At 41.6% G+C, this 24,599-nt stretch overlaps 11 protein-coding genes across 11 annotated transcripts; 8 read left to right on the forward strand and 3 right to left on the reverse strand.

Moving 5' to 3' along the window:
* Positions 1-3,139: 3,139 nt before the first annotated feature.
* Positions 3,140-4,417, reverse strand: SS1G_05801 (histone acetyltransferase; the record flags this gene model as incomplete). Its single annotated transcript, XM_001592829.1, has 2 exons — positions 3,140-4,192; positions 4,247-4,417. The coding sequence occupies 2 exons, from the start codon at positions 4,415-4,417 to the stop codon at positions 3,140-3,142; spliced, it is 1,224 nt and encodes a 407-aa protein (XP_001592879.1).
* Positions 4,418-5,893: 1,476 nt separating this feature from the next.
* On the forward strand, positions 5,894-6,781 carry SS1G_05802 (hypothetical protein; the record flags this gene model as incomplete). The annotated part of the gene is made up of 1 exon (XM_001592830.1): positions 5,894-6,781. One exon carries the CDS (start codon positions 5,894-5,896, stop codon positions 6,779-6,781), a length of 888 nt encoding a protein of 295 aa, XP_001592880.1.
* A 256-nt stretch (positions 6,782-7,037) lies between these two features.
* SS1G_05803 (predicted protein) lies at positions 7,038-7,780 on the forward strand (the record flags this gene model as incomplete). The annotated part of the gene is made up of 3 exons (XM_001592831.1): positions 7,038-7,051; positions 7,231-7,440; positions 7,495-7,780. 3 exons carry the CDS (start codon positions 7,038-7,040, stop codon positions 7,778-7,780), a joined length of 510 nt encoding a protein of 169 aa, XP_001592881.1.
* Positions 7,781-8,601: 821 nt separating this feature from the next.
* SS1G_05804 (predicted protein) lies at positions 8,602-9,550 on the reverse strand (the record flags this gene model as incomplete). Its single annotated transcript, XM_001592832.1, has 3 exons — positions 8,602-8,691; positions 8,738-8,981; positions 9,039-9,550. The coding sequence occupies 3 exons, from the start codon at positions 9,548-9,550 to the stop codon at positions 8,602-8,604; spliced, it is 846 nt and encodes a 281-aa protein (XP_001592882.1).
* Positions 9,551-9,889: 339 nt separating this feature from the next.
* Positions 9,890-11,500, reverse strand: SS1G_05805 (hypothetical protein; the record flags this gene model as incomplete). The annotated part of the gene is made up of 1 exon (XM_001592833.1): positions 9,890-11,500. One exon carries the CDS (start codon positions 11,498-11,500, stop codon positions 9,890-9,892), a length of 1,611 nt encoding a protein of 536 aa, XP_001592883.1.
* Positions 11,501-12,238: 738 nt separating this feature from the next.
* On the forward strand, positions 12,239-13,785 carry SS1G_05806 (hypothetical protein; the record flags this gene model as incomplete). Its single annotated transcript, XM_001592834.1, has 2 exons — positions 12,239-12,894; positions 13,011-13,785. The coding sequence occupies 2 exons, from the start codon at positions 12,239-12,241 to the stop codon at positions 13,783-13,785; spliced, it is 1,431 nt and encodes a 476-aa protein (XP_001592884.1).
* A 475-nt stretch (positions 13,786-14,260) lies between these two features.
* SS1G_05807 (predicted protein) lies at positions 14,261-15,952 on the forward strand (the record flags this gene model as incomplete). Its single annotated transcript, XM_001592835.1, has 2 exons — positions 14,261-15,078; positions 15,325-15,952. The coding sequence occupies 2 exons, from the start codon at positions 14,261-14,263 to the stop codon at positions 15,950-15,952; spliced, it is 1,446 nt and encodes a 481-aa protein (XP_001592885.1).
* A 2,056-nt stretch (positions 15,953-18,008) lies between these two features.
* Positions 18,009-18,938, forward strand: SS1G_05808 (hypothetical protein; the record flags this gene model as incomplete). Its single annotated transcript, XM_001592836.1, has 2 exons — positions 18,009-18,425; positions 18,474-18,938. The coding sequence occupies 2 exons, from the start codon at positions 18,009-18,011 to the stop codon at positions 18,936-18,938; spliced, it is 882 nt and encodes a 293-aa protein (XP_001592886.1).
* Positions 18,939-19,215: 277 nt separating this feature from the next.
* Positions 19,216-19,869, forward strand: SS1G_05809 (hypothetical protein; the record flags this gene model as incomplete). The annotated part of the gene is made up of 1 exon (XM_001592837.1): positions 19,216-19,869. One exon carries the CDS (start codon positions 19,216-19,218, stop codon positions 19,867-19,869), a length of 654 nt encoding a protein of 217 aa, XP_001592887.1.
* Positions 19,870-20,179: 310 nt separating this feature from the next.
* On the forward strand, positions 20,180-22,099 carry SS1G_05810 (predicted protein; the record flags this gene model as incomplete). The annotated part of the gene is made up of 1 exon (XM_001592838.1): positions 20,180-22,099. The coding sequence occupies one exon, from the start codon at positions 20,180-20,182 to the stop codon at positions 22,097-22,099; it is 1,920 nt and encodes a 639-aa protein (XP_001592888.1).
* Positions 22,100-23,392: 1,293 nt separating this feature from the next.
* On the forward strand, positions 23,393-24,447 carry SS1G_05811 (predicted protein; the record flags this gene model as incomplete). Its single annotated transcript, XM_001592839.1, has 2 exons — positions 23,393-23,707; positions 23,866-24,447. 2 exons carry the CDS (start codon positions 23,393-23,395, stop codon positions 24,445-24,447), a joined length of 897 nt encoding a protein of 298 aa, XP_001592889.1.
* Positions 24,448-24,599: the final 152 nt, after the last annotated feature.

Below are 24,599 nucleotides of genomic sequence, written 5' to 3' on the forward strand. Positions count from 1 at the left end.
ATATGAGGTGGAAATAAGTATAGGTATAAGTGATGCGATGAGGGAGGGTATAGGTACAGATATAGATAGATATAGATGTTGATATAGATATAGATATAGAATAGGAGGGATAGGAGGGATAGGAGGGATAGGATGAAGAGAGGTAAAGGATAAAGGGAGGGAGGGAGGGAGGGAGGAGGAGGAAGGAGGGGGGTTTATTTGTGTAGATGGGTAGGTATACGGATTGGATGGGTGGGTGGATGGGTGGGTGGTACGGTATAGTTTGGTTTAGTCATTATGTAGGAAGGAGAGGAATGAAGGGGGAAAGGAAGAGAGGAAAGAAGGATCATAATTGGGATTTTTTAAACAGATGAGGGAGAGGAAGTGGGGAGGGATGCTGGGGTATGGGGATGGGGATGGAGAGCTTTACAGAGGAGGGATGGTAATATAGAGGAGAGAGGAAGGAAGAGAGAAAGCGAAGAAAAAAGAAAGGAAGGGATATAGCTGCTTGCTGAGCTGAGCTGAGTAGCTGAATTAAAATATTTATTATTCTTAATATTATCATTATCATCATTTAATCCTAAACTAGAATGTTATCTCCTCTCTTCTCCTCCCCAAAGGAAAAATATTACATTAACACACAATATCACATCCCATCAAATAACCTCACATCCCATCACCTCACATCCCATCACCTCACATCCCATCACCTCACATCCCATCACCTCACATCACAGCAAACCAGTTTCACGAAAACAGCGCACCTTACATCCAGGACACCTTACATCCAAGAGAACAAAAAGCTTTCATATTGAACCACGGCATCGATTCTTATCTTCTCTAGTTAATATTCTGCTCTGGAAATTATTTTATATATGTTGAAGTGGGGTTGATTGTGATTATAATTGTGATTGTAATTGTGATTGATCTCATTTCTATGTAAGATGTTCAAATGTTAAGATATACACAGGCTGTTATGATACTCAAGATAACCTGACCTGGCCTGATTATAAGTTAAATCTTCATGGATAACTCAGACTTGATGAGTTGATGACTTGATGACTTGATAATGAGATACTTCATCCGAACGAGATATCGAAGTCTACTTGTTTAACCTTTCTACTCTGTGGATAGTAATAGAATTCTCGGGGATCTGGATAATTGATATGCTGACTAAGATCGAGTATGCGTATGTACGCCCGAATAATCGAACAAGATATTCAGAGACTTTTAATAGCTCAGTTAACTCCCGCACATATATATTAAGTGTCCAAAAACCTCAAACTTCATTCTCTCCCTCCTTCCTTCTTTTTTTCTTCCCCTTCTTCCCCTTCTAATCCTCCTCATCCATCCCTTCATATTACATATTGTAACTTCCCAGTTAACTACCTACTACCTACCTATACACCAGAAAAAAAACCCCGCCAAAATATCGACTACACTAAACCGAATTCCCACTTCAAAATCCCAGCCTCAAAGCAAATTAATATTCTCTCGCTAACCACTCAATTCTCCTGATCTCTCCCCTTGACTCCGGTTCCGGATCTATACAGCTTATTAACTTTTCTATCTATCTCCTCTAGGCTTCACTAGTAATCTTACATCTGGCCATGGCTAAACGTAAGATTACTCAAAAAAAGCTATATGGATATCGATATCACCATCTGCTTGCATGAGCTGGAGATGAAACAAACGAGAAAATATTTTCTTACCCGCGAACCCGAGTTCGAATTCGAATTCCCGTCTCCATGCGTGTATGCATGTATGCATATACTACCGGGCCAGGTCATACTGTATGAGTAAGATTACGTACGTATACTTCTTCAGGATCAAGACATAGGTAATTATGCTAAGATTTGTAATCATGATATTCCATCAATCGACAATCGACAATCTCCTTCTCAACGCTACACAATCATTACATCAATGATATCAAAAGAGCAGATAAAAACATCTTCCTTAAACTTTCTAGATACGATTTAAATACGTGCTATACTCTACAGAGATAGATTAGAGAGACAGCCCCTCTGCCTCTGGAGAGACTCCCTGCGTGATGCATCTGCGGATATTTGGGAGTTAGTGACTTCTATATCCTCTAAAACAATTGCGCGGATACTTAGGAATTTATCGAGGAGAATGCTTAGACTGTTTTGAAAGTTGATTCTTTATTATAGTTGTAATTGTAATTGATAAAGGTCAAAGTATAAGGATATAAATATCCAAATGACCAAACCCAAATATCCAACTCCTCCTCCTCCTCCAAAACAACTAATTACAACCAAAAATCATCCCACATCAAGTTTTTAGTTTACTCTCTTAGAATTTATAACGACACCAAGAAGCAACTCGAGCCTGTTATTCATACCAAGCTGGAGATATGATAAAGTACTAAAGGCTACCTATTAACATGATATGCACCGCCTGCGATATATATATATGAATGCTATATATATATATGCACAAGTGTATAATTTTATGGCTTTGCACTCTATTGGGGAACAGGACAGGACTGGATAAGATAATATAAAGAGTAGAGTGTAAATTCTAAGAGTACCTAGTAGCTCTATCTATTCCTTTTCTAGGGAGAAAAGTTTCTAGTAAGTCTTTACATAAGTAAAGGATAGTGATTAGTGATTTCTATCGCTATTACTACTCGGGTTAGCAGACATGGAACTATAGTCCTTACATTACCTCATCTCTTTTATGATAGTTAGCTCGGGGTTTGGGAATGATGGTTACCTACCTAGGTACATCAATAGGTACTCAATCTTACCAGGTATTTATGCATGAGTGCGATAGATTTTATAAGATGTTATTTTCGTTCTTTATGTAGTGCGATCAATTTTCTAGAATGTAAATCCCCTATTCATATATAATGGAAGCTCAGGGTTTTATGGACTTAAAGATTGATTACTTTTTGATACGAACTGTATTCTTTTTATGTCCATGTCGCTACTGGACATTTCTAAAACATCAAGTTTAAACTTTACGTTATTCCGTTCTTCCCTTCTACACCCCGTCCTCATGTCCGTCTTCTCCGTTCTATTCAACGCTATTCATGCCAAGTACTCCATGCTGTACAATTCCATCCCATTTTTCCAACCCCATCTTCCCCTAATTCCATATCCGGGTACGCCTGAAACCCAACGACACCCATTGACTAATTGTCCAATAAGTATGACCACTCAGGAATTTCTTTGATAAGACTCCACATATATTTCTCCACTTTGGTAGCACACTTTGCATACGGAGTCGAATCATTGTTGTATTTCTTACAATTGGTGTAAATCAACATTGCGTCTGCGATAAAATCTTCCGGCTTTTCATACAAATCCTGTTCAAGCTTCGTTTCCATGGTTTGAAAGTCCATCGGATTCAAAATTACATCGTAGTAATCGGCTACATCATTAATGTTGACAGGTGAGATGAATGGCCAAGATTGATGATAATTCTGAAGAGAACTCAGGAGTCTTTGTAGCTGTGAGAAGTTTGGTCCATGACGAGGTTGACGAGCTAATTCATCCATGGCAGGTGTCCAACCAGAAGCACGAATAGCTGGGATAGACATTGGATCTATTTTGCAAACGCCATTCTTCCATTGTTTGGGTGGTGCGTGAACTTCGTCTGATTTGCTGAAGGCGAGGATCTTTGCATTAACTACCTCCTTTTGTTTCAAGATCATTCGAGAGTGTTCGAGGTAACGAACTCTTGGGAGCATCTCGCATTGCATAATTGTTCCACCTTCATAATCTTTGATGTAACCCATCCAGCGACTTTTCTCCAAAGTGATTTCTTTAGTGAATCCCTGTTTCTTAAAGTATCCAATGGCATAATTATCAGCGTAGGTGAGGAAGTACATGACGTTAGAGGAAGCCTTGACGTAGTCTTTTAGATGGTTCATGAGATGTGCACCATATCCTTTGACCTGTTGATCAGATGATATGGCACAAAAGACAATTTCCGCAAACTCGCGATCATCAAATGGTCGATATGTAATTCCTCCTATTACTTCCAGTGGTGAAACTTTTACCAAAGCAATAGATAAATGGTTTCGATCATAGACTAAACGAGCAATGTATTCCTTTGGCATCTTTGGCAACTGTTTTTGAAAAATACCTTTCAGTCCCGAGAGGATTACAGTGCTTGCATTCGTATCGTCATTGTTGACAACTCGAAATTCGATTTCACCCTCACGCTCTTCAATTACCGCCGGCTAAATTATTGTTAGATAAAAAGAGATGATGTGGAATTACACCAGGAGACTCACTTTTTCTGGGAAAGGTATGATGTTGATGTTGGCAGGATGTTCTGTATTCATCTTCTTTAAATGGGCAGACAATTCGGCTTCATTCATTTTCATCCTTTTAGAATCAACAGGAGTACTAGGTGGCTCTTCTGTAGCCTTTCGTTTTGGAGGATTTTGAGGATTTGCACCCATGGCTGTAGTCAATTCACTGGAAGTAACTTGTGATGTTGTATCTTGAAGTGCAGTATCTCTTTGGGTTGAAACTTCCGGGGTTGAAATTGACAGTTGATTAATTGTTTTCTGAAGTGTTTGGGTTTCTGATCTCAGAGATTGTCTTGCACTATCGATATATTGATGATCGCCCAAGTTGATTTTTAGATCTTTGGAAAGTTCTTTTGAGGGAGGCATGTTAGCAATTTTCGTTGATGTGTGTAGGATTGACTTACTTTGAGTATTGGATGTGATATAGATAGATGATTAAAGTTCAATAATATCGTTGCTACTTGCCGTTTTAATTGGTCCTGTAAATTGAAGTGTATTGTCGCTTCTGAATGTAGTGAGAGAGAGATGTAAATGGACTGGGAATGAGGATGAGGGGAAAGAGGAGGTGGAAACATGGAGAAGTTGAACATCGAGATTCCCTGTATTATGTCATCATCTTAGTGAGTGGCACCAAGTGCATTAGTGTACCGTGCTAGTATCGGTGGAGCTTTTTCCGACGCTAAGCCATTCCAGGGTGTAAAGCCAGATTTGTCGTAAGCTTGGAGTTGGAGGGAGCTTTATGCAAAGTACGAGTGCTGCAAGTGTACATAGTAACGACGACAACAACAATAACAAAACACTCGAGTTTCTTCAATTCAGAATCAATCCTTCAACCAATCTCTTAAGTAACAATCAAACTTTTCATAGTCGATTCAACACTACCTACCGCCGATAACCACTCTCAAGCTCATCTTATGGAGTCCTCATTACACGGAGTTTGGGAAAGTGCCGTTGGCAATCCCTTCATCCCTACCGTTGGAAAAGATAGCCAATTCACCTTGGGATTCTCATTATTGTGTATAGGAGTTCTTCTTTCTGGACTGTTTGGACTCAGTATGCGTCTCGATATCATAATACCAAGCTTGTACTAATCATTCGCTTTAGATCGATCAGCTCTCACTGTGCCTTTACTTGGACTTCCTGCCTCAGCAGCCATTGCGTATGTTATATTCGAAATTTCCTCTTTTCCGTACATATACTGATATTAAATAGGTTCGGCTCGGTTTACATGATTTGCGCCGTCGGAGTTTATGTTTAAGATACCCCTCCATCATCGAAACGAACATACTACGTTACCACATTTTTGTACAATAGCTGGATGATAGAAAAAGCAAAAGGATTTAATACAATTCTCATATCAGTGATCTCGCAGATTCAATATCCCACTTCCTCTTCATTTTACATCCGTCTATTATTTTTCTTTATTTTCGCAATGTCGACACCATCTGCTCATGACAAGCCAGTAGTGCCAATCTTTAAAGCCGTCTCCAGTTCTGCTCGGCAGCTCTTTCAATTACTCAATACAATACGATTCGCACCTAAAGTTCATGTCCAGATTAGTACCCAAGGCATCCGGTTCGCGGTTGAAGAATCAAGAGTAGTGCAAGGTTAGCTTCCCTGGGTTCAATGGATGTAGTTCTCCTTGTAACTTTTTTTTTAGGAATCGTATTTCTTGACAAGGCTCTGTTTACTACTTTCAATTGCACTCTTCCGGAAGCAGAACTCGAAGAGGATCAGGAAGATGCATCCTTGAAAGATTTACCTGCCTTTCAAATATCGCTTTCCGCCTTGCTCGAAACTCTACAGATTTTTGGCGCAGCAGATGCCACTTCACGATTTTTCAAACCCGAAAATGAAGGCTACAATAGTAATATCCGTCCAAATCGTCCAAATGCATTTAGCAACCAAGCTTTGGGAATGGCCGGTGTATGTCGTTTTTCTTATGCCGGAACAGGATCACCTTTTAGTATTATCCTTGAAGAAGCTGGGGTTACTACAACTTGTAATCTCAACACTTATGAACCAGAAGACATTGAAGAAATACCATTCCAAAGGAATTCGATGCAAGTCAAAATCATTATGCAAGCTCGTTGGCTTTTTGATGCCATTCAAGAATTGAGTTCCACAACTCCAAATCGACTTGATATTCTTGCTCTACCTTCGAAACCCTTTATCAGCTTATCCGCTACTGGTCATTTGGGTAGTGCTAGTGTCGATTTTTCTAAAGGGAGAGAGCTATTAGAAACTTTCGCGGTCAAAGAAAGATGGTCTCAAAGTTATCGTTTTGATATGATAAAAGCTGCTGGTGAGGCTATGAGATTAGCGAGTAAAGTTAGTGTAAGGGGTGATGAGCAAGGTGTTTTGAGTTTGCAATTTATGGTTGAGGTAGAAGGTGGTGGTGTTAGCTTTGTTGATTTCAGATTTGTGCCATTCATTCGAGGAGAAGATGATGAAGATGAGGATAGTCAGGTGGATGATGGTGATGAGTTTGAAGAAGAAGGTGATGATGAATAGTAGCTAATCTGAAATTACAAGCGAGTTTTCTGGCAGTATGATCTTGCAGTATTTGATGTATAAGATTCTCCCAGGCCTCAACCTAGCTGCATTTTTAAATGTCTCATCAGCATTTGTGATATGGATTCCAATCGTGCGGCTGTCAGAGATGTAGGAAGAAAATCAGTAGGCTCCAGCAGCTGCAACAACTCACAATTCACCTAAATATAGTGAACATTCTCATTCGCGCCCGTGAATTCGAGGACACAGTACTAATATGCCAGCTTACGGGTAGATGTAAGGCGCAAGATGTAAGATTAAAAAGACACATCTCGTAAAACAAGTTTTATTTCATCATGAAATGATACATAAGCCTGACCTACCTACATATATACAGCGCTTTCCACAGTGTAGTATTTTATCCTCTAACTTTGAAGGAACATCAAACTACGAAATTTTGAGAGAGATAGAGATAGTGAGGAAGATGTACGAATTATCGAAGAGGAAATTCTACAGGATATAAATAGAGGGTTAAAGAGTGAGATAAAGAGGAAATTAGAATGGGAAGTTAGACAAGAAGTTAGGATGGAGTTGAAGAATGAGATTAGGAGGGATAGAGAAGGGATACGGAATTTGAAGAAAGAAGTTACGCGGGAGATTAAAGGAGAGTTGAGGATGGAGTTGGAGAGATAAGTTAGGAGAGAAGTAAGAAAGGAGTTGAAAAAGGTAATTAGAGAGGAGATGGGAAGGAATAGGAAAGAGGGGGTGTTGGTTGCGCAGGCGAAGAGGGATATTAGGGAGGAAGTGAGACGGGATGTGGAAGAGGGGTTGAGGGGGGAGGTGAGGAGGGAGATGGAGATGGAGAGAGATGATGCTAGATGGACGATTAAAAAAGGAAGAAAGGAACGGGAGATGGAGAATAGGATTAGAGAGGTGGAGAGAAAGATTGAGGGGAAGAATGGAGAGAATCTTACGGGGAAACGGGAAGTGCGAGGCTCATCGGCAGTGAGAAAGTTATGATGACAACTAATCTTACAAGCACTATGGAGAGTGTCATTGCAGGAACGAGATTAAGATGAGCTAAACGCTTGATGGAAATGATGATGAAGAATTTGGGTGGTCTTGCTACATAGGTACCTACCTATTGCTTTATTCCCTATCAGGTACATGTTATGGATTAACATGTCAAAGCGTGGGCCGAAATGGGGTAAGTGCGTGATAGGCATTTTGAGGAAAATAGATGATACATTCACATGTAGATCCATCCATGTATGAAGCTAAAAACAATATAATTCCCTCTTTTTGTACTGCATGTAGCTCTAAGTATACTCGAGTAAACTATATTAGTCTCGCAGTCTGAGCATCCACCGTCCATAAATAATTCGAGTATCATGTGTTCATCAACCATGATATATAACAGTTTGTGAAATTGCACTCTGATCTCTGTCATACTTTCAATGTGGAAGACACCCATTAAACTGCGAAAGTCGATCAAAAAAGAATAATGTTTTAATATTATCTTAAAGACAACACATATCTAGCGACACTACTGAGGGCTTTGCTCTGGCTAATATCTCATCTCATTCACCTTTTTTCTGACCTCTCCGCAAATTGAAACTCGTAGTTTACTCCCTATTCTCCTGTAGAATTGTTCAGCCAAGAATGAGTAACCATTCATAATAGGGAAAATTCTACCCTCTACTCGCGGTAGTCTTTAGCTACACCAAGTCAATGTTACATAGAAAAAATGATCCTACAGATACCATTAATAACATTTTGAGTGTGTCTTTTTAAGCAACAACTATTTGCTCATGTGAATATGTGAAACGGCCATCAATCACTCAATCAATCCATCTTTGTTGCTCCCTATCATACCCAATTACTGCCAAATCCACATTTAATGTTCTCAGCATCATTGCCATTGTAAATTCCTGTACTGTATCAGTAGTAGATCAAGTCAAACATAAACAAACTTACATCTTCCTCTCCAGGATTCTCTCCAGTATCACCAAGTCCCGGAGCTCTCTGTGCTCTTTCATTCTCCGTCTCAGGATCAATGCTATACTCTGCATAAATATCTCGCTTCTCCTTGACCTTACCATCCTCATCATCGTCATCAGAATCGTCATTATTATTGTTGTTTACTTCATCCTGATCCCAATTATTTTGATATTCCTGTTGTCTCTTTTGCATTTCCTTCCAAGCTCTTGGTCCACCCATCCTACTCCATCGCAACCTATCAGCACAGCCCTACAACCTCAAGTGTAGAGTGACGTACCTATTAACCCTATCTCTAACTTTCCCAAATAACTCTTCTGCTGCTAATCGACTCGCTCCTTTCCACTTCTCACACAGTTCTATTAACTCTCCATCAATCTCTCCATTTCCATCCTTATCTTTAGTTTTACTATCCCTCTCAATCTTCTTCGCCTGTTCTGCCATGTCTAATTCCTCCTTGACTGCCTTCAGTTGTTTCTCCAATTCTCTTTGCTCTTTGAGTAGCGGCGCAATATTTGGATCGGCATTAAGAACCGCTGGGGAAACCGGTGATGTGAAGGATTTCTTGACGCGCGTCACTGTATTTGGAGATGGAATGCTCACGACCGGATAAGAACTTGAAATCTTGGAAGATAGAGGAATAGAGGCTGCTGAGGCGGCAGTAGAAGCGCGAGTGTTTGGAGGGGCTTTAATGAGGGGTGATTTGAATGGTGTCTTGAATGGTGAACGGAAGGGTTTTTGAAGAGTATTTGCAGCTTCAATTCGACGACGTTTGGCTGCTGGGGTAGACATCTTGTAAAATTTTACTTTAGTTAGTGCTGTTGGTAGTAAGTGATTGATCAAAAATTGTGAAGCATTTTTATTGTGAAGTCTTGGATTATGGTTGCTTTCTGTAAGGTTCTTGAAGTTGCAGTTCATGAGAACTCAAAGAGGGAGAGCTCGGACCTCATAAAGTTATTGCTTATTCCAGCAGAAATCTTTTCCAATGGCATCTAGGTAATTACTAACTAGGTCCTCACCAGGTACAATTTGACATAAAAGGATGCAGTAATCGAGGTCATAGCATTATGATTTGTTTCTCACAGAGATCCAGGTTACAATTATTTCTTGATATTTTACAATTCTAATATCTTACATATACCGATGGAGCAGTGATGAAAACACATTCCTAAGCCCCGAAGGATTAATAGTCAACGTTTTTAACCGTTCTTCCCATGTCTTGCCATCCTCAAATGTGTGATTTTGGCTCAAGATCTGCCGAATATCCTTTCCCGGGCTCAAGTGTTCGCTCTCTGGGATACCTGATAAGTCAACTGTGACAGTCTTGTCATCAACATTTTGGTTGCCTATGACGATTATTGCCCCGTAACGTTTCCGTTTTGCTTCGGATATCTTCTTTTTGAGCGATCGTGGACTATCATCTAGCTCAATTGGAATTTCAACGGCGTGACGCGATCTTGGGAATAAGTTGTGATGTGAATGATGTGCTAGTTGTTTTTTGACCACTTTCGCGTATTTTACAACTACTTCAGAATCATTAACCGTAAGGATAGTGACTTTAGAAGGGTTTAACCAGAATGGCCAACGGCCATTGTAATGTTCTATTAAAAGTGCCATCATTCTTTCGACAGACCCTAGGATAGCTCGATGGATTAAAACCGGCGTCACTGGTCCTTGCTTAGCCAACAGAATAGGGTCATGTGTAATCTCTCCCTTTGCTTCAATCTCTGGTGCGGGGGCTTGATATTCTAACTCGAAACGTTTTGGTAGCTGAAAATCAAGTTGAATCGTTGCAGTTTGATGCTCTTTTCCATCAGAATCTTTCAAAATGATGTCAATCTTTGGTCCATAGAAAGCTCCATCCCCTTCATTCATCGTCCATTCTCGACCACTGTTATCCAATGACTGCTTTAATGCTTTCTCAGCATTATCCCATTCTTCCTTTGTTCCGATGTAGTGATCGCTTGGTCGAGTAGACAACACCAATCTATAATTCATCCCAAGTCCCAATGTGCTGTACGTCATTTTCACAAACTCCAATGTTTTAGAGATCTCCTCTTTTATCTGTGAAGGTCGACAAAAGATGTGCCCATCATCTTGGTGGAATCTTCGTACCCTAGTTAACCCGCTCAACGCACCAGATATCTCGTTCCTGTGCAATGGACTGAAATCAGTATATCTAATAGGCATCTCACGATAGCTTCTTTGCTTTGATGCAAATATTAAACAATGACCCGGACAATTCATTGGCTTCAAACCATATTCTTCATTCTCTCCCTTTTGACCCTCAACTGTTTCTCCTGACGCACCACGACCAATTACTGAATACATATCTTCGGCATAATTCTCCCAATGTCCCGACTTTTCCCATAATGACTTTTTATATATTGTAGGTGTTATGACCTCTTCGAAACCGAAATGTGAATATTGTGCACTGAGAAATTCGGTCAATGCTTTGAACATGCGCGCACCTTTAGGAAGAAATAGAGGTGAGCCAGGACTATAAGGAGAAGTAGTAAATAGTTCTTGTTCAATTCCTAGCTGCCGATGATCAGCTGCTGGGGTTGGGAGGGTTGTGGTAGGTTTTGCGACTTTCGATGGACTTTCGCAGGATGCACATGAACGCGTGAGGATAATTGTTGCATTACTGGACTTCTTTGGGGCCCAATATCGAGAGCATTGTGAGGTCGATTTGACATTCAATCCATTCTGGAACAGTCGTAAGGCTCTAGAGGAGACCATCACGATAATTGTGACTCAAGATCTTAATCCTGCGAATTCCATATATTCAAACAGCTTCCCGAGAAGTTTGATGAAATTGTGGTTGGTGGGGTTAATCACGAGTTGACGCGTCACAATGCCACAATATACCATAATGCCACAATAATGCATGAACCATCAAACACCGGACGTGGCTTTACGTGAAGCCAGGATATATATAAGATCTTACATCTTGCAGGGGCTACGATAGGTGGGAAAGTCGACAACAGCAAAATCATGAGACATCATCATCTATTTATTTATTTATCCCCAGAGTAACCTTATGAATCAGACTGAATGAAGTTACTTTTGCCATTTCCAATATAAACGAATCTTTACCACATTCAGCTCTTCCAAATCATTCCTTATCACATTCTATAAACTTCTCGTCGTTCCACGTTGTATTTGCTATTGTGCTACATACTATATCCTCCCGGCTACCAACATAGTTTAACCTTACTTGCATCTCTTTCATTATTATTACCTATCGTCGCAAACGATACGATCCAGAGCAAACCTAAAATATCAAACGTCCCTTGCACAATGCGTGGTGGGAAACCAAACTTACAACTTGGTGAATCATGGGTGGTAGATGGTCATGACGAGGAAATAGATGAATATTTGCCACCAAACGAGGAAGATTACGATCATCAAGCAATAATTTCTACTCCACGAAGATCTACCAGAGGTAACAACCGATCCCCGGATCCTGAGTTTGTGATGCCTCCTCTAGACGCAGAAACTTTAGAAGCTTCATGGTCTCAAAGTGAGAGCACAGGTAGAAGTCCCAGGCGGTTTCAGGAATCCAAGAGAAGAAACTCGCGACATGATACCAGTCATGAAATCCCAAACATACGATTAAGGAAGCAGCCATCTTATAATAAATCCCCTTTCGCCTCTTCCACCACCAATTTTAATACAACTCATCGACCAAATTCTGACGCCAAAGATATCATCACTGTTCTCTCCGACCATACAATTATGGCTTTTACATGGATCCTAGAAATTCTGAAAGGTGCACTTAGACTTTTGCGAACGCCCCTATCTTACTTACTTGCTATATGCATACTCTATGGATTTTCTCTAGCTGCTAGAAACCTGATTACAAGTTCCATCTATGCATCATTATCTCCTATTTGTTTTCTCCCAGGATCATCATTGTTAAACTTACCATTTTGTTCTACCGACAATGGCGGTCCCGTCAATAGAGCAAGAGTGCCAGTTGAGTTTGAACAAGTGATGATGGTTCAATCCCAGTTTGAAGACATTTTAAAGGAAAGCGCTGGTGGAGTCTCGCTACCATTGGATATGAAACGTGGGGAGAGTTTCCTTAGGGATCTACGTCAACTTGTACGATATAGCCAACTCAGGTCAAGGTAAGCAATCACTCGACGACTCTAACTAGCGAGTCATTCAATACAAGCCTTGTAGCCTAAAGGAACGCCAAATAAGTTTCGTTCCAAGAACAGAATGCTAATACTTTCAATTTTAGGAACGAGCTCGTTCTGGAATTCGATGGATTCATCGATACAGCAAAGATTGCATCATGGGACCTTACAAAGTTCAATAGTCATGTGGGTAGAGCGGTAGATAGTGTCATATCTATCACGCGTTGGACCTCACGGGTTCTTGATGGTATTCAGGAGCGCGAAAGTTCTCGTGGCTTGATCGGAGCCTTTGTTAATGACAAGTTACTTGCACCGTTCCAGCCTATCAAATTTTCTGAAAGACTCATTCTTGATCAGTATGTGGAGCATACTCGAGCTGTGGAAGAAGAAATTGCTAGATTGGTGGTCGAAGCACAAGCTCTATTGCTAGTTCTAAATAATTTAGAAGATCGTTTAGAGATTATCCACGGAATCACAGTAAGAGATGGAGTTCAAGTACAAGCTAGCAAGGACGAGACCTTATCGGAATTATGGGCATGGCTTGGTGGTCATCGAGGCAAGATCAACAAACTCAATGGCCAGCTCAATTTGTTGAAAGATATTGGGGACAGACGTAAGATTGCTTTAGCTCATGTTTCGGGAACTCTGATCAAGCTTCAACAGATTGGTTCTGGTCTAGAGGATTTACGAGAGAGGGTAGCCGCACCAGAACTTTCACGTGACAGAACCGATATACCTTTGTCCGTTCACATCGAACACATTCAGCAAGGAATAACCCGCCTGGAAGATCAAAAACTTATTACACAAAAGTCAAAGGATGATATCATGGAGAGAGTGAGAAATCGTAATGAAATGGAGGGAAATCTTATTGATGGATGACGTGTTTGGCGTACTATTGCTAATGCGTAGCTGGAACATGCGCGTTATTGGACAAGTCATGTACATTTGATGCTTGTTTGGCCGTTTGAAGTTAATGACTTTATTTCCATGAATTTCGAGTGTCAGTGTCAGTGTCATTTTCAATATTATGGGCGAGCTATAAAAGGCTTAAAGGTTTGGCTTCTTTTAGTATACTAACTACTGGGTTGCAGTTCAAACGGTGCCACTAGTAGCTGGGGAATTCCCATAGCCCCACACTTTTTTCCATATCTATATAATCTACACCACTTCCCCCATTCAATACATTTAATTTTGCCCACGTACTGCTTTCTTACACTTCCATGTATTACCATCCACAATTTTTCGGCCTTTTCCACTATTCTATCTTTTGAAACTTTTTCTTCCTCTCTAATCTCTCCATTTTCCATCTTCCCTTTCTTCGATATAATCATCTCCCTTGAGCTCATCTAGAATTATGGCTACTTATGAGGAATATGGTTCAGAGGGAAATGAAGGTTGTATCCTGAGAGTTACTCTTCCTTCCTCCTTTATTCCTGATGACTACACGTTACCGGGATACAAGCTTCAAAGACTGCCTGTCATTTCAAGTGTAATTTCACCTTCACACCCTCGAGCAATCATTCCGGAACTTCAAGTCATTGCTTCGGAAATTCAAGTACCTGACGAACAAATTCATTTCAGCCTCAAGACCTCAAAGGAACTATCCGAGAAAATGCTATCTGAGGTACAGCATTTTCAAGAAATGAAAGAGATTTTTGATCATCGAAAAGAAGAGGACGTCAAATTTCACAAACCAGCTCTAAAATCATTATTTATAGAGCAAGATCTTCGAAAGGATCTGCCGCCCGTTTCACAGGATCTGAGTTTTGTCCAATCCATCATACCTAAATATAATCATCAATCAGAAATTCGAAAACTCAAAAAGACTATCTCGCAAACGCAATCCGAAGATGGTATTAGTTTTGCATATGCCCATGCGAAGGATGACTTTTATCCTCGAAAGGTTAATGGGTCAAGCGGGCGCCTCAAGTTAATACCCGTATTTCAGTTCCCAGAACGTGTTACCAATATGGGTGAGATCACTTGGAAGGAGACAAGGATGGTACTTTCTAAAGATCTTTCACGGGATATGTTGAATCATTGTGCTCTACTAATTGATCATAATGATTATTTACTCAATGATTGGAGGAATTTTGCAGACCTGCCAACCGAAGATCAAAGTATTGGAGTTACTGGATTTGACTTGGTTAAGAATCATTTGCTTAATGGAAGGTGGGTATGGATCACAAAGGAAACTGATGTCTATCGAAGGAGTGTCATGGTTGAACGGACGGCTCATCTTTACGACGCTCGAATGATGTACATCTTCAGCAAACATAAGGAAGAAATGCCTTACCGACCCGAACCCCTCAAAATCTTTACTACATCCAGTGATCGGATTTGGAGTTGCTGGGAAAGAATGAATCACGGAGGCGATTTGCCCCTATTGGGGGGAGTACTTATCTGTTGGATTTATAGTGAAGGTTATAATGAAGGTCAAGGTGGACCACTCGCATGGATAAATCATGCGGATAATAATGACTTGGCCAAGTTTCACCGTCCGGAAAATCATAGTCGTCATAACTTCAGTGCAGTAATCGCACTCGGAAAGAGACCAGACCGTTGTCCACCTATCCCAAAATTTCTCAGGCAAGATTCTGGTTACTGCACCATCGAAGCGCCCGATATTTTCGGTGAATTATCCTCAGAACCTTGTCTTCAGGCTAGGTCCAGCTCAGTTGATAAATCTAGTACGATCGTATATGTTTCTCATCTGAATCATTTGCCTTGGTGTGACGGGAATAAAACCCCAGGATTTCACTGTGACTGTCCTGGTCCTTCTCGAGAGGAAGGTCAGGAGTTACGGGAAAACGAGGAGGAGGACGAAGAAGCATTCTGCAGAGAACGTAGAAAGGAGCTGGATTTACCTGAACCTGGATCTGAAGCGAAATCGAAATCAAAACCCGGCTTCAAAAAACATTTTTCTAAACCTTCATTCTCAAATCCCACTTTGAAATCGTTGACGGGGAAATTTGGCAGACTTGGAAAGTCGAAAGATGTGTCCGATCACACCTCAAATACTGCAATGATTGAATGTAATGTGTAGATGGACATTTGGTATTAGAGGAGTGGTTATTGGATTTGTGGAAGTTTATATTTAATTTTTAATCAAGAGAGGGAAGCTGTGGGCACCCGGATGAGAAGCTTCAAGTTGTTGGTTTTAATTTCTAATTTTGGAAGTGATAGAGAAGGAACATTTTGGGTTTTATTCGTGGAGGATTGGGATTCATGCATTCAGGATGGAGTATGATTCGTATAGCTACATAGTATAATTCGTAGTAACAATAGTCACATAAGTTTTATCATCTCGGTTATACAAGACTCACAAGTTAACATGCATTTTGAGGTATATGAGTGATATTTACAATTGAGACATATGCCACTCACTATTGGCATGGCACTATGAATACGGGGAGTGATTTTTACAATCCAGACACATGTCACTATTCTCATGGCACAGATGAAGTAACATCCAAATTCAAGTCAAATTTCTCAAAACTTACACACTCGAAGGTGGGAAAGAGAAAGTACCTGCATTATTTTTCAGCTATGCATACCAAGGTTTTCTCTAATAATAATAATCTGATCTTCATGACTAGTAGATCAAACGGTCAAAACTTAAACTCTCCTCTTGTAGTCCATTTAACCTTGACATGCCAATGTCGATGCCAATGTCGATCTTCCCACTCATACGAGTAATAAACCGTACTAGTAACTGGGTAGTAGCAGTAGCTAAGAAAAAAAAGTGGGTTATGCGAATCGTGTGTTTGTTTGTAGATCACTATCTTTCGATCTAGCTGTAGAGACTTGATTTCCCTGCTTTTCTAGATTGTTTGTTTGGTTTGTTATTACTTAGGTACCTAGCCTACTAGGTGGTATCGCGGAAGAGGTATAGTGTGCGGGGTGGGGTGCTGTGGGGGGGGGAGGTACTAGCTAGCTAGCTACTTTGAATTAAAGACTAGCAAATCATGTTGGAAGTGGGAAGCTGGGAACTAAGTTCTACCTAGTGTCTGTTATCTTGGTACCTGCATATCGGGATATTCATCGTAAAGGTAGAGAGTTAATGAGGTTATAACGGTTGGTATTAGTTTGGCTTGGCTTTTTGGTGAAGCCATTACCTTGGATTCGAGTTTGTGAATCTGGAATTTTGTTTCTTGTGGTCGAGCTTTGGTGTTTGCTGCCAAGGTATGATGGGTATCTGAGTTAATTAGTTCAACGATTCAAGTATTAATACTTACTATGATGAGCGCTTCATATACTAATAGCTAGAGAGGAATCTAGACCGCAAAATTAGATAGACTAATAGGATGTTAACTGATTAGTCCTGCGAAGAATAGTTATTGTTGCGTATCTGCTTCGTATGCGATTTCTCAAATCTCCATCTCTTCTGCACACTTTCCCATTCTTTGATATGGAATTTTGATTTCATGACGTGTTTTGATGAGATGATTAGTGGCATAAGGTTACTATATAATAGAGTTGGTTCTACTATTTAGTACAGATATCAAGGTGTTTTGTGAGGTTGGGCTTAAACATTATAGGTACTCCTTAGCTGGGGATTTTGATAGGGAGCGATTCCGCATGCTGCTGATGTATTTACTGCAAAGGGAGTTTTGGAGCGATACATGATCTTTACCAGCCAATTGTTTGCGTCTAGTTTCGATCTTCTCTTCTCTGCTCTTGTACCATGGTTTATAACATTAGGGGGCCGTGTAAGTAGAGAGAATAGTAACCTTGTAGTTAGTTGTTCAACCTCTGCAACACATAAATTTGCGCCTTATTCTCGCTTAGTACTCATTCTACCTTCCAATACGGTGATAACTTTGAGTTCTGGAAATTTAGTTAATTATGAGTATTTTCTATGCGATTCTGTAAAATGCTCTGGCAGTTATGATGTTAATGTTTGAAGTGTGGCTGTGGCTGTGGCTGAATTTGTACAGCGATGCTTGCTTGGGGGGCGGCCGCTAGGGGAAGATGATACTCACACGGATTTATAAGCAATTGAAACGACGGTGAAGTTGCCATTATTGAAGCATCGTGAATAGAAACCAGCTCTGTATATTATTTCTTCAAACAAATTCTCTATTCTTGGTGTTTTCTCCATGAATGGTTTACTCCGAAGCAAAACTGGTTGTTGGACCTGTCGTTTGCGCAAGAAGAAGTGTGATGAACGAAAACCATCACCATGTTTATTATGTGAATCTTTAGCGATAACATGCTATGGGTATGGAGCAAAACCGGAATGGATGGATAATGGGATAAAGGAGAAAGAAATGGCGAATAGTATCAAACAAATCGTCAAGCACACATCACGTCGAAAAAGTCGGCCAGTTGTGTTGGACACAGGTCAGAATAATGGCGAGAGTAGAGAGTCTTCAGCCATCAATCTCGCACAGAGGCCCTTGACTCTGTTCTCCAAAGAAAGCCACACTGTTAGTGAAGATGGGGTTTACCAGAAGACATCTTCAGAGTCTTCTCCTGCTCATTCAGCACATACCACATCAGTTGATGCTTCCATGGTAAGGTCAAAGAACAGTGAGCATTTATGAATGATTAACAAGAAATAGGCCCCAATTCCAGACAACGGAAAAACTCTTCTGGGAACACTACCGGCTGCTGCTGGTGAAGCCGCTTTACTCATGCATTTCTTGGATAATGTCTTTCCACTGCAGTACCCAATCTATAAGCCTGAAGTGGCCGAAGGAGGACGAGGATGGTTACTTTCGCTTCTGTTGAAAACCAAACCATTATATCATGCATCGATTGGTCTCAGTGCCTATCATCGCGGTGTTGTCCTTCGTGAAAAAAGTTATGGTGGGTGTACAAAACCTAGTATCGCTGAACAAGAGGGCCACCTTGCGATTTGCTTGAATGAGTTTCAGAATGCAATCAGATCAGCTCATGATAGTAGCGATTGTAGCTCGGCTGTTCCTGAAAGTAGCCTTGGAATCATGGCTTGTGTTGTTCAACTCATCTTTTTCGAGGCAAGTTCCTTCTTTTATGTAGTGCATAGTTTAGTCAAGCTTTACTGAATATCACAAACAGCTTTTTGGTGTGCGTAAAAGCTCTTGGCAAATTCATCTACGTGCTGCTACGGATCTTCTTGGCCAGAGGTACCGCAAACATGCCACCGAGCTTGGCTTCATAGTCAATGGTGAATCAACCTCCAACACGCTACGAACGGCACATGAATCGAAGAATGGCGAATCCTCCATAATCTTCTTGTTCCATTCGGGAGTGATTATGTGGCTAGACATAGTATCTTGTCTAAGTACTGGAAATTCACCACAACTCCGTGACCTCCACCCCATGGTACTTGGCGCGAAACCTCAAATTAAGTTGGAGAAAATTATGGGTTGCAAGAACTGGGTTATGACAGAAATAGGCCGTATTTCTCAACTACATGAATCCAAACGGAACGGACTTCAGAATGGCAATTTTGATGCTCATTTATTCAAGACTCAGGCCGATAATATCAGACAAACCATCCGACGTGGACAAAATGAGCAGTTCTTGTCAGAACTACGTATTACAAGCCCAAATTCGCCCTCGTATGCCAATTCACCAATCAGACCTCAGGAAATCATCACGCGTATGTTTACTCGTGCCGCTCACATATACTTAGAACTTGTCGTTGGGGGCTTTAAAAGGGTTGAGGAGAATTCGGACTTTTGTGATGTTGTCGATGAAGTGATGATGATGCTTCCAAGCTTGCCACGTGTAGATCCTTTTCGCGCCACCGTTTGTCCTTTATATATCTTTGGATGTATGGCTAAAGCAGAAGACCGGCAAATGTTCAGAAACATGTTCTCTTCTCTACCATTGAATGATCCTTTCATGCATCATCGGAGTACCATTCTACCGCTGCTGGAGAAGGTCTGGTCTCTCAGAGATACCCATTCAAATGATGTGAGCTGGGAAAACGTGGTGGAACTTTCGGAGGATAAGATAATATTCATTTGAGCTGGAAGTTTTGGATTCCACCCCTTAATTTTAGATCTATAAACATCTGGGCATGTAAATGGGTTAATTCAGTGTCCTTTAGTGTATCAATGTAAAATGAGTATGATTGCCATATGATGAATATTGACGCCCCGGATCTGAAAATTTTGAAATTAAAATTAAATCATCTTAAATTTTTGAGAGATTTTTGACGCCTGACTTGAAAATTTCGACCTCGCTACCACGTAGCAACATAGATAATATTCCCACTTTCCAATTTCTCGCTTTCAAAAAAACAACAACAAACCACACTGCGGAGAAAACCAGCAGAATGAATAACCACAATTTCAATAACGGCCGCAATGGCAACAGGTATAACAGCAACAACAGCAACAGATGGAACGACCGCCAGGGACGCAACCAGAACAATAGTGGCTACAATGATGGCTACAATGGTGGCCCCAATTTCCCCCAACATGGTGGAAATGGCTGGGACCAAAACATGCGTCCAAACTACTACTACAACGATGAAAGTTGGTTTGGGAACCATCGGATGTATGGTGATTTTAGAGGCCCACCACAACATGGTGATTTTCGAGGCCCACCACAATATGGTGGATACCCGCCCTCCAATTATGGAGATTTTCAAGGTTCAAATAATCAAGAAGACTATTATCGATTTGGACAGAACAATGGCCCACCAATGGGTTACGGTCTACGCTACTGGAACGATAATAGGGAGCAGTACTCGGGTCCTAATCCGGATGCCCAGTACTCATCTAGTAATGGCCCACCGATGAATCAAGGTGGTGGCAGACAGTCTCAGCAGGACAACAAGAGAACTCGTGATAGCACGAACGATGATTCTGAACCAGCTGCCAAGAAACACAGTAACCTGCCAAAGAAGGAAACTACCTGCGGAAACTGCGAGGAAGTTGGGCATCGTGTCATCCACTGCATTGGACCAGTCTCAGGTTCAGGGTTTATCATGGGATGCGCATTTTGCAATAGTGGTGGCCACATCAGCCAGGAGTGTGAGCTTTACGACATCATAAACGACGTAGACAAATTGGCGAAAATATGCCTTGAAGACAGAGAAAACCTGCCACCATTGGCCTGCACTATAAACCCATTGAGGCACAGACTCGCCGGCCCAGGGCAAAAGTACGAAGGCAGGGGTCTATGGACTACGGATACTGCCATTGAATACCAGCTGGCCAACCCCAATTACTGGAAAGGTCACAAATACATGGAGGGCAATAACCAAAAGGAGGTAATCGGCACAGAACGGGACAAAAGATGGTCATTCAAGGCACAAAATCCTGGCGGCATGTCACGATTGAAGAACCCTAATGTCTGTGATACGATTAGACCAATCAAATTCCGCGCTGCTTGGAAACCCGCTCCAGTCATACAATCCAACCAGGGAGAGAAAGGCAGACGAGATGATCCAGGAAACAGTGGACGTCGAGGTCGAAGCCGGGGAAGATCACGAAGCCGGAAAAGAGCACGAAGCCGGAAAAGAGCACGAAGCCGTGGAATACCACGAAGCAGAGGAAGAAGAAAGTCAAGGAATCGCGGAGATGAGAGGAGCTGGAGCCCTCGAAAGTTGGTCAGAACCATTGACACCGATAGGACTCTATCCGTCGCTGCCCCGCCAACTCTAGTATGCACAAATTTTAAGGACACTACGCATAGCGAGGAAGAATGCGCCGCTGCCTGCGGCTGCTGTGGTGAAGCTGGCCATCAGCTAGACGAATGCCCTGGAATTCAACTCAAATGCGTTTGTAAAACTACACCAGGCCATCTCATCTTCGACTGCAAGCTACCCTGCAATGCACGCTTATGCACAAACAACAAGGAAGAATCCGGTCATTATTTGTTCAATTGCCCGACCAAATGCTGTTTCTGCGGTACTTTGGGGCACAGTGGGAAAAGCTGTCTTGAAGCAAGAAATGGCTGCAAGGTGTGCAGAAGTCATGACCATGTCACAGCGATGCACGCTGTCGGTGGAAATGTCTTAAGCTTGCACTGCACCTTGAGGGGATGCTCAATGTTCGCATGCAAGAAACATTGCCAGAAATGTGGCTTTAAAAACCACCACACAGATAAGTGTGCGAACAAAGTTTCGAGAAATGTGGTTATTTGCCTGGGCAAACATAGCTCGAGTTTGGGGATTGCCCCTCACTGCGCTGAGTGTGAATCCAAGCGGGAGGCGAAGAAAGCCAGGTTGGTGAAAAAAGAACCGTGATTTGGGGAAGGGGGGTTTTAAGGATAGTGTGTTAGGGACAGGGTCGGGATGTGAATTGAGGTATTATATCCAGGTTTAGGGATGGAGTTAGGGTTGGGATTGAGGAATTGTATCCAGCGTTGGGAGTTAGTGATGGGGCTAGAATGAGGTTAAAATTGGGCTAGAATTTGAAGGAAGAGCTGATGGATGGGTAATATAGGGTTAAACTGTGGCATAGATGTAATCATGATCTCAATAGAAGGGTAGCTGGGTTGTGACAATGACGCCTCATGGCGTAAAAGTGATTCTCGTTTGATGAGTATATGCTTACTCTATTTTCTATCCATCCTGTCTTGTCTTTGGTGTTACTAGCTGAGTCTGCACTTCACCGAATATCCCACAGCGTCATTGTTCTCCATTGCAACCCATTTTTCGGGGACTATATGGCTTGGTGCGCCCTTGAATCTCTTCAATTTGCCAGTGAGTGTATTATTTTCATCATTTTGGGATCTATGAACTGCAGGTTTAACTCTACCACTTGGGGGTATATTTGTGTAGTTGAAACCAAAGATGTATTTGGTGTCCAATGCTCCTCGAATATCATTATAATAATTTGAGCCTGGGAAGGGAGGAATCCGACCGCCTGCCTACATACCCGCTCTTGTACGAGAATAGATAGAATGAAGTATTGCGAGAACCGCTCTGCATTTCCTGAACCCCTCCCGTCTCCTTCAGTCTTGTTTCCAAAGGGAATGCACTTGAAGTACAAAGAATTTCTTACGCCTATACCGTTAATACTTGACGCCATCCCCTCTAGGAACCTCGACTAATATACAGTGGAAGCTATTCCCATAGTGTGATCATCCCGAGCCAAAGCCACCCCCGACGTGCCGTGCGCTTCACTTTTACATAAGGCTTGTAGATTTGGTAAGGCTGAACAAAAAGTATCCGAGTCACAACTCTTCCTCCATACTTTATTCCTCTCGTAACAACACAACGATTTATTCAGATCCATCACCAATCATAAAAGATGGAGAAAATAACGTTTCAAATACCAAAAGATATTCGAGAAGAATACAAAGACGAGATTGGACATCAGCGTTATCTACTGACAGTACCGCGTCCATTCCATGGCTATAACGCGACCGGACCCAATATGAACAGGCTTAATCCGAGGGAGTTGCGAGTACGCATGCACAGCAACGTAGACAACGATGGTACATATGGAATCGATGCATTCTTATTGTCTTACGAATGGTTCTCTATTATGCCACGACACTCGACCTTCCTCCTAACGCAACTCCAAATGAAAAAATGTTTGAAGAAATGGCGTGGAAGACCATGGGTTGGGTCTGCTTGGATGATCAGATTATGAAAGAAGAGATCATTAAAAAATTGCTGCACACTGATGCAGTCACTCCAGATATCATGAAAGGAGTCGATCTAACATTTGAGGCACTCTATAATAGAGATGACCTGAAGAATCTCCTGAAGGAGAGCAAAGTACTTCAGGCAATAAGCCGAATTTATATTACGAGGCCAAAGGATAACGCCAAGGCGACCTGGGAAAAGGGCATATTGGACCCGGAAGATATCCGACGAATGAATGATCTCAAAACTGATGGAGAGGTCGGAATTCCATCGTTACTCCACAATATATTTCACCAGGAGGTGGGAGATAAAGCATTCAGGTTCCTCTTCCACCTACCAACCCTCATATGCGTTAAATTTGAACCAAAAAAATGTAGCGACTATCATAACCATCATAAATTCACTATCACCACCAGGTTGTGATAGAGAAAGAGGACCGCCAACTTCCGTTGCTTGTAGCTAAGCAAGATTATGTTTATCAACTGGTTGCTTCAGTCAGGCTATCTGGCGAGCGATACGACAAGAAGGGCATGAAGATCGTCGATGATGTCCGGACATACTGGATCGACGGCCAACCGGTCGATTCACGAAATGTGGCTGTTGCAGGGAATAAAAAAGAAGAGCATATGGAAAAAGAGTATAAGGAAGCTGGGAATAAGAGATGGAGTATTAGAGAGCCGGGTCGATACCTTCTTTTCTATACTCGCGTCACCCTTGCTGATGGCGTACCAGAGTCTGTCCTTGAAAAGAAGTTTCCCGAATCATCTCAATGTTTAAAGGGGAAGAAGCACAAAAGAAAACGACGACTAAGCCCAAGACGTCGGATAAAGTCTGATACAAATACTCGTCTTCCTGGATATATTGTTCCGGATCTTGAATTCGACGAAGAATCGGAGTTTCCAATCCGTAGAGGTGGCAATCCATCCAAGCCAGTGATGAACCCACAGGAAAAGCCTTCCGGGAGCAGAGAATCTGCTGAACGAGCAGTTGGTAAATAATCGCAAGAACGTATAACCTCACCGTCTTCACCATATAACATCATGGATAGAGGAAGACATAGCTTTGGAGATACAAAACCAGAACCATTTTACTCGAATCAAAACTCTCAGGATTACCAAGGTTTTCATTTAGACGTGTGGGTTTGAAGGGC

The sequence above is a fragment of the Sclerotinia sclerotiorum genome, genomic scaffold (assembly GCF_000146945.2).
Source record: "Sclerotinia sclerotiorum 1980 UF-70 scaffold_7 genomic scaffold, whole genome shotgun sequence".
NCBI lineage: Eukaryota > Fungi > Ascomycota > Leotiomycetes > Helotiales > Sclerotiniaceae > Sclerotinia > Sclerotinia sclerotiorum.